Source organism: Zalophus californianus, chromosome 14 (assembly GCF_009762305.2).
Source record: "Zalophus californianus isolate mZalCal1 chromosome 14, mZalCal1.pri.v2, whole genome shotgun sequence".
In the NCBI taxonomy this organism is placed as follows: domain Eukaryota; kingdom Metazoa; phylum Chordata; class Mammalia; order Carnivora; family Otariidae; genus Zalophus; species Zalophus californianus.
The window spans coordinates 93,390,982-93,402,835 of NC_045608.1; the positions used below are offsets into that span (position 1 = coordinate 93,390,982).

The 11,854-nt window shown below is 42.6% G+C and overlaps 1 protein-coding gene across 1 annotated transcript in view; it reads left to right on the top strand.

Annotated features, from left to right (window-relative positions):
* Nucleotides 1-11,854, top strand: part of ATP9B (ATPase phospholipid transporting 9B (putative)) — a 266,980-nt gene that overhangs the window by 98,012 nt on the left and 157,114 nt on the right. The window contains 2 exon segments of the mRNA XM_035723907.1: nt 6,222-6,242; nt 6,245-6,315. Coding sequence (XP_035579800.1) covers nt 6,222-6,242; nt 6,245-6,315 — 92 coding nt within the window.

The window sequence follows — 11,854 nt, forward strand, 5'->3', positions numbered from 1 at the left end:
CCCCCTGCTCTCCCATCCCCGTCAGCACTGGGCACCATTCTCATCCGTGTGCAGTGGTGTCTCCTTGTGGTTGAAACTTGTCTCCCCGATGACACAGGACGTTGTGGAGCCCCTTTTCATGTGCTTATTTGACATCCGTGTGTCTTCTTTGTTCAGGTCTGTGGTTCGTTTTTTAATCAGGTTATTTTCTTATTCTTGAGACGTAGGAGTTCTTTGTATATTTTGAATAACAGTCTTTTGTCAGGTGTGTGTTTTGCAAACATTCTCCCTCCCAGTCTGTGGCTTATCTTCTCGTTCTCTTGATACTGTCTTTTGCAGAACAGAAGTTTTGAGTTTGAATGAAGTCCAGCTCATCACATATTTCTCTCTTGGATTGCGCCTTCGGTGCCGTATCCGAAAAGTGGTCACCACACTACACTAGGGTCACCTAGGTTTTCCCCTGTTCTCATCTAGGACTTCTAGTTTTGCATTTTACATTCAGGTCTGTGGCCCATTTTGAGTTAAATTTTGAGAAGGATGTGAGGTCTGTGTCTGGATGCCATTGTTGTGGGGCGTTTTGTCGTCGCAGCACCCATTTCCTGAGGAGACAAGTTTTGCTCCTTTGTTGCAGCTGACCGTGCTCACGGGGCCTTATGTCTGGGCTCTGTTCTGCACCACTGACCTGAGTGTGCTCCTTCACCAGAACCACACCGCCATGATGACCGTAGCTTTGCCGTTAAGTCTTTTTTTCTTTTTTCCAAGGCTGGCGAACAGTTTTAATTTTTAAATGTATCTTTTTTCTTACTTTGTTAAAATACACATAATATAAAATTTATTACCTCTTTTTGAGTTCCCGGACCTAGTTCCATCGTGGAGTAGAGAGATTCCCACACATACAAACCTAAGCAATTCTTGGGATAGCAGCAAGGTGTCTGAGACTTCAACTCAATTCTGACACTGTCTGCCTTGGAAATGGCATCCGATCCCACAGGTTAAGGGCTCAGTCCTATAAGACTGCCTCCTGCCCCCGAATTCAGACACTAGTCGGAAGTCCCAGGCTGTGACTCGTGCTTCTGACCAACTGGCTGCAGATTGGAGGTTCCAGTGACCTCCTCCATACTTTGCTGCAGCGGCTCACAGAACTCAGGGAAACACGTTTACCTGTTTGTTAAAGGGTATGACAAAGGGTAGAATCAACAGCCAGATGAAGAGGTGCACAGGGAGCGGTCTGGGGAACGGGTGTGGAGCTTCCATGCCCTGTCCTGACAGCCACTCTTCCCAGTCTCCAGGAGTTCACCAATCCAGAAGCTTCCGAACCCAGCCCTTTTGGGTTTTTATGGAGGCTTCTTTGCATAGCCACAATTGATTGAATCATTGGCCGTTGGCTGACTGAACCTCCGGGCCCTTTCCCCTCCCCAGAGGTCAGGCGTGGGGCCGAAAGTTCCAGCCCTCTGATCACATGGTTGGACCTCCTGGCAGCTTGAGTGCGTGGGTTCCAAAAGTCGACTTCATAAATAAAAGACACCTTTATCACTCTCAACACTTGGGAAATGTTGAGGGTTTGGGGAGCAGAGAGCCAGGCGCTGTGGATGAAGACCACATACTTATGAGAAATACATATTTGGTCGTCTGAATCATCTGAATGACCAAATACATATTTCTCCTAAGTCACAGTATTGCACGATCTTAACCGTATTTTAAAAAGATTTTTATTAATGTGTGCGTACACGAGAGAGAGCAGATGAGCGCAAGCACGAGCAGGGGGAGGGCAGAGGGAGAAGCAGAGTCCCCTCTGAGCAGGGAGCCTGACTTGGGGCTTGACTCCGGAACCCTGAGATCATAACCTGAGCTGAAGACAGATGCTTAACCAACTGAGCCACCCAGGTGCCCCATCTTAACCATTTTTAAATATGTAGTTTAGTAGTGTGTTATTAAATACATTCACATCATTGTACAGCTGCCCCTCTAATCTATCCCTATAACTGTTTTCATCTTGTAGAGCAGAAACTCTATACCATTAAAAATATCTCCTCATTCTCCCCTCCTCTCCGCCAGTGGCACCCACCATCTACTTTCTGTCTTTATGACTGTGACTCCTCCAGGAACCTCACATAAGTGGAATCCTACAGTATTTGTCTTTTTGTGACTGGCTCCTTTCCCTTAGCATAATGTCCTCAAGGTTCATCCGTGCTGTGGTATATTGCACAATTCCTTCCTTTTTAAGGCTCCGTAATATCACGTTCTACATACAGACCACAGTTGGTTTTTTTTTTTTTCTTTAATCCATTTATCCATCAATGGGCACTGGGTTTTTGTCATGTTTTGGCTCTTGTGAATAATGCTGCTGTGAACATATGAATACACATATCTTTTTGAGACCCTGCTTTCAGCTCTTAGCGGTTTATACCCAGAGGTGGAATTGCCTGCCTCATTTGGTAATTCTGTGTTCAATTTTTTGATGAATTTCCATACTGTTTCCCATGGAGTATCTCTTGCCATCATTCCACTTTCAACCTCTTTGTGTCTTTGGATGTAAAGTGAGTCTCTTCTGGACAGCATATATGGCTGGATTATGTGTTGTCACTTATTCTGGCAATCTCTGTTTCCGATCGGAGAGTTTAATGCATTTACAGGGTCAAGTAATGATAAGAAAAGACTTGTCTCGTTGTGCAGTTTGTTTTCCATGTGCCTCAGAGCTCTTTTTCATCCTCATTTTCTGTATTATTTTCTGTTTCAGGTAATATTTTGTAGTGAAATGTTTAAATTCCTTTCTCATTTCCATGTGGTTACCGTGGCGTCTCCATGTAACAGCCTAAGTTGTAGCTCTCTCTCATTGGAATTGGTACCAGCTGAAGTTTAGTAACATACAAAACTCTGCTCCTTTACAGCTCCATCCCCACCCCTTTGCTTGTAGATGTCACAGAATTACACCTTTAGATGTTATCTGATCTGATATCCAAAAAACATAAACTAATAATTATTTTAAGTGCATTAGCCTTTTAAATTACATAGAAAACAAGGTGTGGAGTTAAAAGCCAAAGTTACAGTAATTCCAACTTTTAGAGCAATGATTGCTTTTTTCTTTCAATTTCTTAGTCTCTTAAATCATGAGGGAAACAAAGTGCAGGGACAGACTGTTCCCGCAGTGGTGCTGGCTGGTGGGACTGGCCATGCTACACATGAGGTCTCCGTGAGACCTTACTGCATGCACGGCTTCCTGCTGCTGTCTCCAGTCCTTCCCTTGCGCCTGTCGGACTCCTGGGAGCGGCTCTTGCAGGAAAGGTCCAGGTGGTCACCGACTGCCACAGCTTTTGTTTGTCTGGCAATGACTTGATTTCTCTCTCACTTTGCAGCACAGTTTTGCTGGATATAGGATTCTTGGGTTTTCTTCTTACAGCTCTGACCATATTGGTGCACTTTCTCTGAAATCCAAAGTTTCTGATGAAAAATCTGCAGATAATCTTACTGAGGATCCCTTGGATGTGATGAGTCTCTTCTCTCCTGCTGTTTTCAGGGTTCTTTGTCTTTTGAAAGTCTGATTAGAATGTGTCTCCGAGTGGGTCTCTCTGACTTCATCTGACTTGACCCTCTTTGGGCTTCTTCGATGCTTGGCTGCATGTCTCTCATCACATCTGGGATGTTTTCAGTAATTATTTCCCCAGATACTCTCTTGACCCCGTATCCGCAGTCCTGCTGGGACTCCCACAGTACGTATGCTGATTCAGGCGCTGGAGCCCACGGACCCCTCTGTCTCTGCTCACGGTTTTTTAGTTCTTTTTCTCTCTGTCCCTCAGCCTGGACCATTTCTGTCCTGTTTTCAAGTTTGCCGATTCTTCCTTCTGCCTTCAGCTCCCTCCCGGGAATTTTTCATTGCTATTACTGTACTTGTCAGTTCTTAAATTTCTTTTTCTTTTTATGTGTTCTTTCTCTTTATTGATTCCATTTTGTTCATAATTTGTTTTCTTGACTTACATCTTTCTTCAGTTCTTTGAGCATCTTTTAGACTAGTCTTTGTCTATTGAATCTGACATCAGGTCTTCTTCAAGGACAGTATCTGTTTATCTTTTTTGTTCCTTTGTTTTATTATTTTTTTAAGATTTTATTTATTTGAGAGAGAGAAAGAGCTTGAGAGAGATCATAACCAGGGGTGAGAGGGTAGAGGGAGAAGCAGACTCCCCGCTGAGCAGGGAGCCCGATGTGGGACTTGATCTGAGGACCCTGGGATCATGACCTTAGTGAAAGCAGATGCTTAACCGACTGAACCACCCAGGCGCCCCTTTTTTTCCCCTTTAAATTGGCTATACTCTCCTGTTTCTTTGTGCGCCTGTTGATTTTTGTTGAACACTGGACATTTTAACCTTTATAATGTGGTAACTCTGGAAATCAAATCCCCACCCCCCAACAGTAGGTCAACTTGAGACTCGGTAATAACAGTAATGGCATTGCACTGAAACTTCTCAATTACCGCAGCTCATGCAGCACACACACGTGTATGCACACGTGCATATACACGCCTGATTGGTCTTCTCTTGAGGATGGCAGGGGGCCAACTCATTGTCTTAAAATGTGGATAAATTACAAGGAATCAGTGCTTTCTTACAGGAACTGTTTCACCAGGTGACCAGACTGAATCCAAAGAGCAGATGCCTCTCCTTTGACATTGTATTGTAGCTAAATGGTGGAAAGGAAGGATACACTTCCTTCCACTTTCTTCAGCCTGTGCTGTGGTCATGGATGTGGGCTCTGAGCCCAAAGGGCTGTTGGTATCAAAGCAGAGCCTGGACGTGGTGCCTCTGGATGGCAGCTGGGCAGCATTGCTGAGGGTCCTTGGAGTGTGAGCTGGGCTCTGGGTGCAGGAACCAGGGTTACAGGACCCATAGGGGAAGGGGAGATGGTTGCCTGCATCCTATGTGTTCAGTCAGTGACATGCAAACCAGGGAGGACAGGGAGGGCCTGTAGATAAAAAGGGACGTTGAAGACATACCCAGAATGGACAAGGCTCAACTGTAGTGTCCTGAGGATGTACACTTGGGGGATAAACTCCAGATCAGAGCAAGGAAGTGCAAATGACAATAGTGTTAGGAGGAGGGGGGACAGGGCACACGCAGGATCTTCTCAGGGTCTCGCGGTTGTTTACAAGTTACTTGTCCTAAGTCACTAGGATGTGCAGATGCTCTTGGACTTTTTGTACCTCGTTTATTTTATCAAGTCACTTGAATTCATTTGGTGATGAAACTGATGTGATTTTGTTTCATATGCTTGTTTTTAGGGATTGCTTTTTAAAAGTTTGATGTGATTTGCTTTTTTAGTTCTGTAAAACGTGTGATTGCCGAGGGCGCAGTATAAAACAGCCCCTTCCTGCCGTCCCCCCTCTGCAGAGGTCGTCCCCATGTCCATACCTGCACATCCCCTCCCTCTCCCGCCTGGCTCTTCGGTGGCAGGTACTAGTCTGTGAGCAGCATTTACACCCTGCTTTCCTCACGGAGGGATGGACACCCTGCAGATCGTGAACAGTAAACATTGAGGTCTTTCTCCCTCCCTTTCCCTTGTTCCCTCCCTCGCCCCCTCCCTCCCCTCCTGGCTTGCTCCCTGTCTCCGGTCTGAGCCCAGTCTTCGAGCCTATCTTTCTTATGTGGCTGCTTGTACTCCCTTTTATTCATTGATTTTCACATTATCTGTTGCCAGCCTTTTGTTACAATAAATAATGTTACAGGATCATTTTGTATGTATGTCACTTTGTGTTTTCTGTTCTATGAAATGGTGTGATAGTATGGTCAGAGGGTGAATGGAGGTTTACTTTAATATTTTTTCATGTTTAAAATTTGATTGGGTTGTATGACAATAGATCTTACCTGGGTTTGGCATTTTAGCTGTGCTTTTATTATCGAACGTATGTTTTATGGTGGTACGTCAGATAGTTTATTAGCGAACTTATGGCACACTCTTGGATATTTTTGTGTATTTACTTATTATTTTATTATTAAAACATGAATTAAAGGTAGAAATGATCCAAGCCTTTTTTTTTAAATAAAGCCCTAATTAATAATAAGCCTCCGTAGGCAAGGACACGACATAGCAGGTAAGTGATTAGTTAGTGACCTGTATCTTCTCAGCACACTTGTTTGTGAATCAAATGTATAAAGGCTTTTGAAGATTTTTGTGTCATTGCTGTGTCCCACTGTGCCGCACACTTGTGGTCTTCACGCACCTGTAACTCTGGGATCTTCTTGTCTCCTTCCAAGGTTCGTGTTTTATTCGAACTGACCGCTTGATGGTGAAACTGACTGGAAGCTGAAGGTGGCGGTGAGCTGCACACAGAGGCTGCCAGCCCTGGGGGTGAGCGTTCTTGTAATTACAGCGCCATCTCACTTGGTGCTCGTTCCCAGGCAGCAAATCCACGTCTGCACATACCAGCTGACTTCTTGAATGCACAGGTTCCTAGAAACGATCCTCTTATTACTAACAGAGGGCCCTTGAAAACTACGCCAGAATCATTTCTCTGGTGTCTGGGCACATGACCTGCTCTAGGTGTGGGTGTGTGGCGTTCTGTCGGCCTGACACTTTCGTCCTCTTTTGTTTTCTCTCGCTTTCCTTTCCCTTCTGGTTTTTGTTTTTAAACCTCGCAGTTGAGTAATCTTTAAGATTGAGAACTTTTGGCAGGGTTAAATGAGTCCATAATTGAGTCCCTTTTTGCTGACTGACTTAACTCTGTGGTAGGCTGGTGTCCATTAGCTTTGGCAGACTGTGGGACTCAGACGAAGTTAAGCCTCCTTTTGGAGACAGGCATGTGCACTCTGCTTTAGTTGGGACAGTAGAGAACCCTCTTCTGTTAGGAGGAGGGGAATGTTACTGTGTCTTGTGACGGAGAGAGAAGGGAGAGGACACCGTCAGGCACCTTGCCTGGTCTTTGCCCAGTGCCCCTTTGTTCCTGGGCAATAGGCAAGAGGTAGGATCAGAGAGAATAGTACTTATGGATTCCAGCATTTTCAACAGTCTCTCACAAATGCTGAGAATCTGCTGAGCTGGCACACATCTTTTTTTTTTAACAAAGCCACGGTTGAGGCCTTTTGGTGCTTGTGTTAGACGTTAGTATGTATTTGAATGAGAAGAGCTTCATTCTTCCTACATGATCTGCTGATATGCAGTGGAGAGTAAAGAAAACCTGAGATGGTCTACGAGTGACCTTTGCCTCGAGCACTTGTTGGTAAAGGCAAGGGAACTTGGGTAGTATTATAGACTTGGTCACTTTCCTTGGATTGGCTGGGTTTGGATAGGAGTAGCTACTTGCACTACATATGGTGTACAGTTAATTTACCATGAACAGCAGGGGCCTTCCTCATTCTTGTGCACACTGGACCTTTTGGAAATTATATACGTTTGACATGTATAAGACTGGGAAATATTTGATTCTTTAGGTGTTTTTGGTTGTCTGTGCTTTATGTGGTCGCTAGGTTGAAATTTATTCCTTTATATGTTTTGTGTATATCTTGAAAGATTTTCTGGTCACTAGTGAGCAGTGGCTGATTCTTTTGTCCATTTATTCATCGTCACATAACAATGTGGGTCACGTAATATGTCTGTCACAGCCTAACCTCCTGCCTTTCCTGCTCCCTTTTTCCCCCCGACCCTTTAAAGATTAAAAAACAACAACAACAACAACAGCAATTCTTACCCCAAGGGTGATGCAGAAGAGAGTGCAGGTTGTCAGATTTGAACCCCAGGTCTTGGTTTCCTAACCCCTGAGCTGGAGAATGACCCCTCTCGGCTCATCAGCTAACCTTGGACCCCTCTGTCATGGGTGGGAGCAAGTAGGCAACTCCTAGTTTTTGGCTTTTTTAAATATATAAACATTAAGAGGAGGCATGTAAATAGCAAGTCTTCCTTTTTCATGTAAATTCTGAAAAGTAGAACAGGGGGTGTGTGAAGGAACACATGTGATTTCAGCTCATGGTAGGTCATCTCAGAAGAGTTGTGCCCAAACCCCTGTAACCAGCAGAATGTGATTATTGGTGAATGTGCTTCAAAACACTTAAAATCACTATTGAAGAAAAAAATCTCTGATAGAGAAAATTTAGACCATTCATTGTTTTCATTTGTACCTCTTTGTTCCAGGATGGTTGAAATTTTCCACCACATGTGCATTAGAAATTTGTATTTATTTGTTGGTTTACCCTTCTCTTTTGCCCACTTTTGTATTGGTGTTTGCCAATTAAAAAATTACATATATGCTCATGTGGTGTATCGTATTGAGTTGATAAAACCAGATATAGGCGGGCGCCTGGGTGGCTCAGATGGTTGGGCGTCTGCCTTCAGCTCAGGTCATGATCCCGGGGTCCTGGGATCGAGTCCCGCATCGGGCTCCCTGCTCCTTGGGAGCCTGCTTCTCCCTCTGCCTCTCTCTCTCTCTCTCTCTCTCTCTCTGTCTCTTATGAATAAATAAATAAAATCTTTAAAAAAAATACACCAGATATATGCAAAGTATGTCCTGTTTTTAATTGTTCCTTTCTTAGACACAGAAATAATTTTGTATCTCCTGTACATGTATGGTCTTCCATCATTCCTCAGATCAGAAGTTGGTTTTGAAAATTGTCCAAACTGCCATTCTAGATCAATTTCTGAGTCAATGCAAGGTGGCCCACCGCTCAGATGATTTGTTTTCAGTCTTACTTCTCAGTGTTCTGGGACGGTTTGTTTAAATTCTGTAGGATATTATGTATAATTTATATGATGTGGGTTAGTACAACTTATTGATTGCTTGTGAATGAGGGAAAGCAGATTCTATTGGACCAGCTGATGAAGGTAATAGTTGAGGTTGACATTGACTCTTTCTCACTAAGCAGCTGACCTTTGTCCACTTCACAGTGGACAGGAACAAGTGGGAAGCTAGTAAGTCATTAAGTCCCAAGTCAGGGATGTGTGGGAGAGTGTGCATGCAGAAGCAGAAACTGCCACAGTGCTTTTCAGAGTCGCTATACCATGAAACACTCCCACCAACAATGCATGAGTGCCCGAGTTTCTCCACAGCCTTGCTAATATTTGGTGGTGTCATTTTTTAATTTTAGTTATCTCGGTAAGTGCATGGTGATACCTCATTTGAGTTTGTGTTTCTGTAATGGCTAGCAAGGCTGAACAGTTTTTTTGTTCTGTTTTGTTTTTTTTTAAGGTTTTTATTTATTTGAGAGAGAGCAAGCAGGAGGGAGAGGGAGAGAGAATCCGAAGCAGACTACATGCTGAGTGCAGAGCCCGACACGGGGCTCAGTCCCACAACCCGAGATCATGACCTGAGCCGAAACCAAGAGTCGCATGTTTCACTGACTGAGCTGCCCAGGCATCCCCTGAACATTGTTTCTTGTGCTTGTTTACCATCTGTGTATCCTCCTTGGTGAAATGTCTATTCATGTCTTTTTAGTGGCTTTTGTGTAATTCCCTAGAATGCTCTCTCTACACGACTATATCATGTGCAAAGAAGACAGTATTGCTCTTTCATGCAAGTGTGTGTAGTAGACAGCCTTCTCTTTCTTCTGCTTGCAGTATCACACCGGCTGTGATCTCTAATGCATTGTTGAACAGAAGGGGTGAAACCATTCATCCTGGTCTTCTTTAATCTCGGGGAACACGTAACCTTTTAACATCATGTGTGATGGTAGCTGTAGGTTCTTTTTACATTACCCATATCAGATTGAGGAAATTCTTTCTATTCCTAGTTTGCTGAGAGGCTTTATCATAAATGGGGATTGGATTTTTCAGAAGTTTTTCTGTTTATTGACATGATTGTATGATTTTTCTTTGTCATCTGTTAATAGGATGATCTGTATGGACTGACTGATTGTATCAGCTTCATATTCCTGGGGTAAACCAAATCACATTTGTTCATGCAAAGTGTCCCCTTCATATATTGCAGTATTTGATTTGCTAAGATTTTGGGAAGGACTTTTGTGCCTATATTCACGAGGAATATTGATTTTGTTGCTTTTGTTTGTATTTGTCTGTTTTGTTTTTATTGTAATGCATTTGGTTTATTACCTAGGGGTGTGCTGGCCTCATAAAATGAGTTGGGAAGTCTTTTTGCCTCCTGTATTTGTTGAAGTAGTTGGTGTAAGATTGGTGTTATTTATTAATTTTTTTTTCTATTGAACTTACTCCCCTTGAAACTATCTGAGTTACAAGTTAACTTTGTGGGAAGGTGTTTAATTGAGAATTGAATTTCTGAAGTAGATAGTAGAGTTAATCGGATTTTTTGTTCATTGGAAATTTGTGTTTTTCAAAGAGTTTATTTCATGTAAGTTGCCAAATTTTATGATATAAAATTTGTTATGTTCTTGTTTTTTAGTTTTTGTAGGATATCCTCTTGCGTCTTCAATATTGGTAATTTATATCTCTTTTTTTTTTTCCTTGGACGGTCTCACCATCGGTTAATTGACTTAGTCATTTCAAAGACCCTGTTTTTGGTGTCTTTGATAATCTTTATTGTTTGTTCATTTTCTGTCCTCTGACTTTTATTTCCTTTCCTTCATTCTAACTTAGTTTGTGTTTTATTTTTCTTTTCTTTGTTAACTTCTTAAAGCAGAAGTGAGACTCTTGATTTTTTTACCTTGTTCTTTTCTGTTATAAGCCCTTAGAGCTGTAACTCACCTGAGCATGACTTAACCTGTATCACATAAATTTTATACACTGTATTTTCATTATGTTTTTGTTAAATATTTTCTAGTTCCTTTGTGATTTCTTCTCACCTTCCCTTTACTTGGAAACATTGCTTCCTTACCATGTGGCGGGGGATTTTCCTGATGCCCTCTGTAACTTCGCTGTTACTTAATTCTGTTCTGTTCGTGGACCACGTCATGTCTTATGTCACAGGTTGGGACTTTTGACTCGGCACATGCTTTCTGTGGGTCAGTGCTCAAGCCTGTTTACAGAGTGTGTTCTGCTGTTCTGTGGGTAGCCTGTACATGCTCATTAGGTCAAGTCGATGGCAACTGTTGTTTAAATGTGTATTTTTACTTGCTTTCTACCATTTATTCTCTTAATTAATGAAAGAAGACTTTTAAGATACGCTCTTTCTCCTTTGGGTTCTATCAGTTGTTGTCCTGTGTACCTCGTTAGGGTCCGTGCACATTCAGAATTCTCATAGCCTGTTGGTGAACTGAAGTCTGCTCAGTCCTTGTGGTGGCGGTCTTGGTTGTGACATCTGCTTGGATGTTCATATAGTGACTCCAGCTTTCTTTTGATTGGTGTTTGCATCTTTTTCCGTGCTTCTATGTTTAGTATGTCTGTTTCTATATATGAAGTGGGTTTCTTGTTAGCGTAACAGAAGTAGATACCGCTTTCTTCCTTACTCTGACTCACTTACTCTGTTGCATTTTCATGAGTACATTTACCATAAGTATCAGTAACGGCTGAGTTAAAGGAGGTTACTTGCCGTTTATTTTCTGCTTATCCTCATCTCTTCGTTCCTTTTTTCCATCTTTAGGTATTATTGTAGATTTCTGTTTAACTACTATTACTGGCTGTAACCATTAGTTCTGTTTTGCAGTTGTTGTTCTGTGGTTTCTAATATGTGTTCCTAACTCAGTATTCTCTTTCTCCAAAGGGTGTTACACCATTTTGTATATGATTTAAGAAACTCGCACAGCTAGACTTCCACATCCTTCTTCTCATCTTTGGTGTTATTTTGTCGTATATTTTACTTCTACATGTTATAAGGCACACAATAGAATATATATCGTTTTTCTTTAAAGCAGTCAAACATGTGGAACAGCTGGGTGGCTCAGTCAGTTAAACATCGGACTCTTGATTTCAGCTCAGGTCATGATCTCAGGGTCGTGAGATGGAGCCCCATGTCGGGCTCTGTGCTCATCGTGGAGTCCGCTTGAGATTC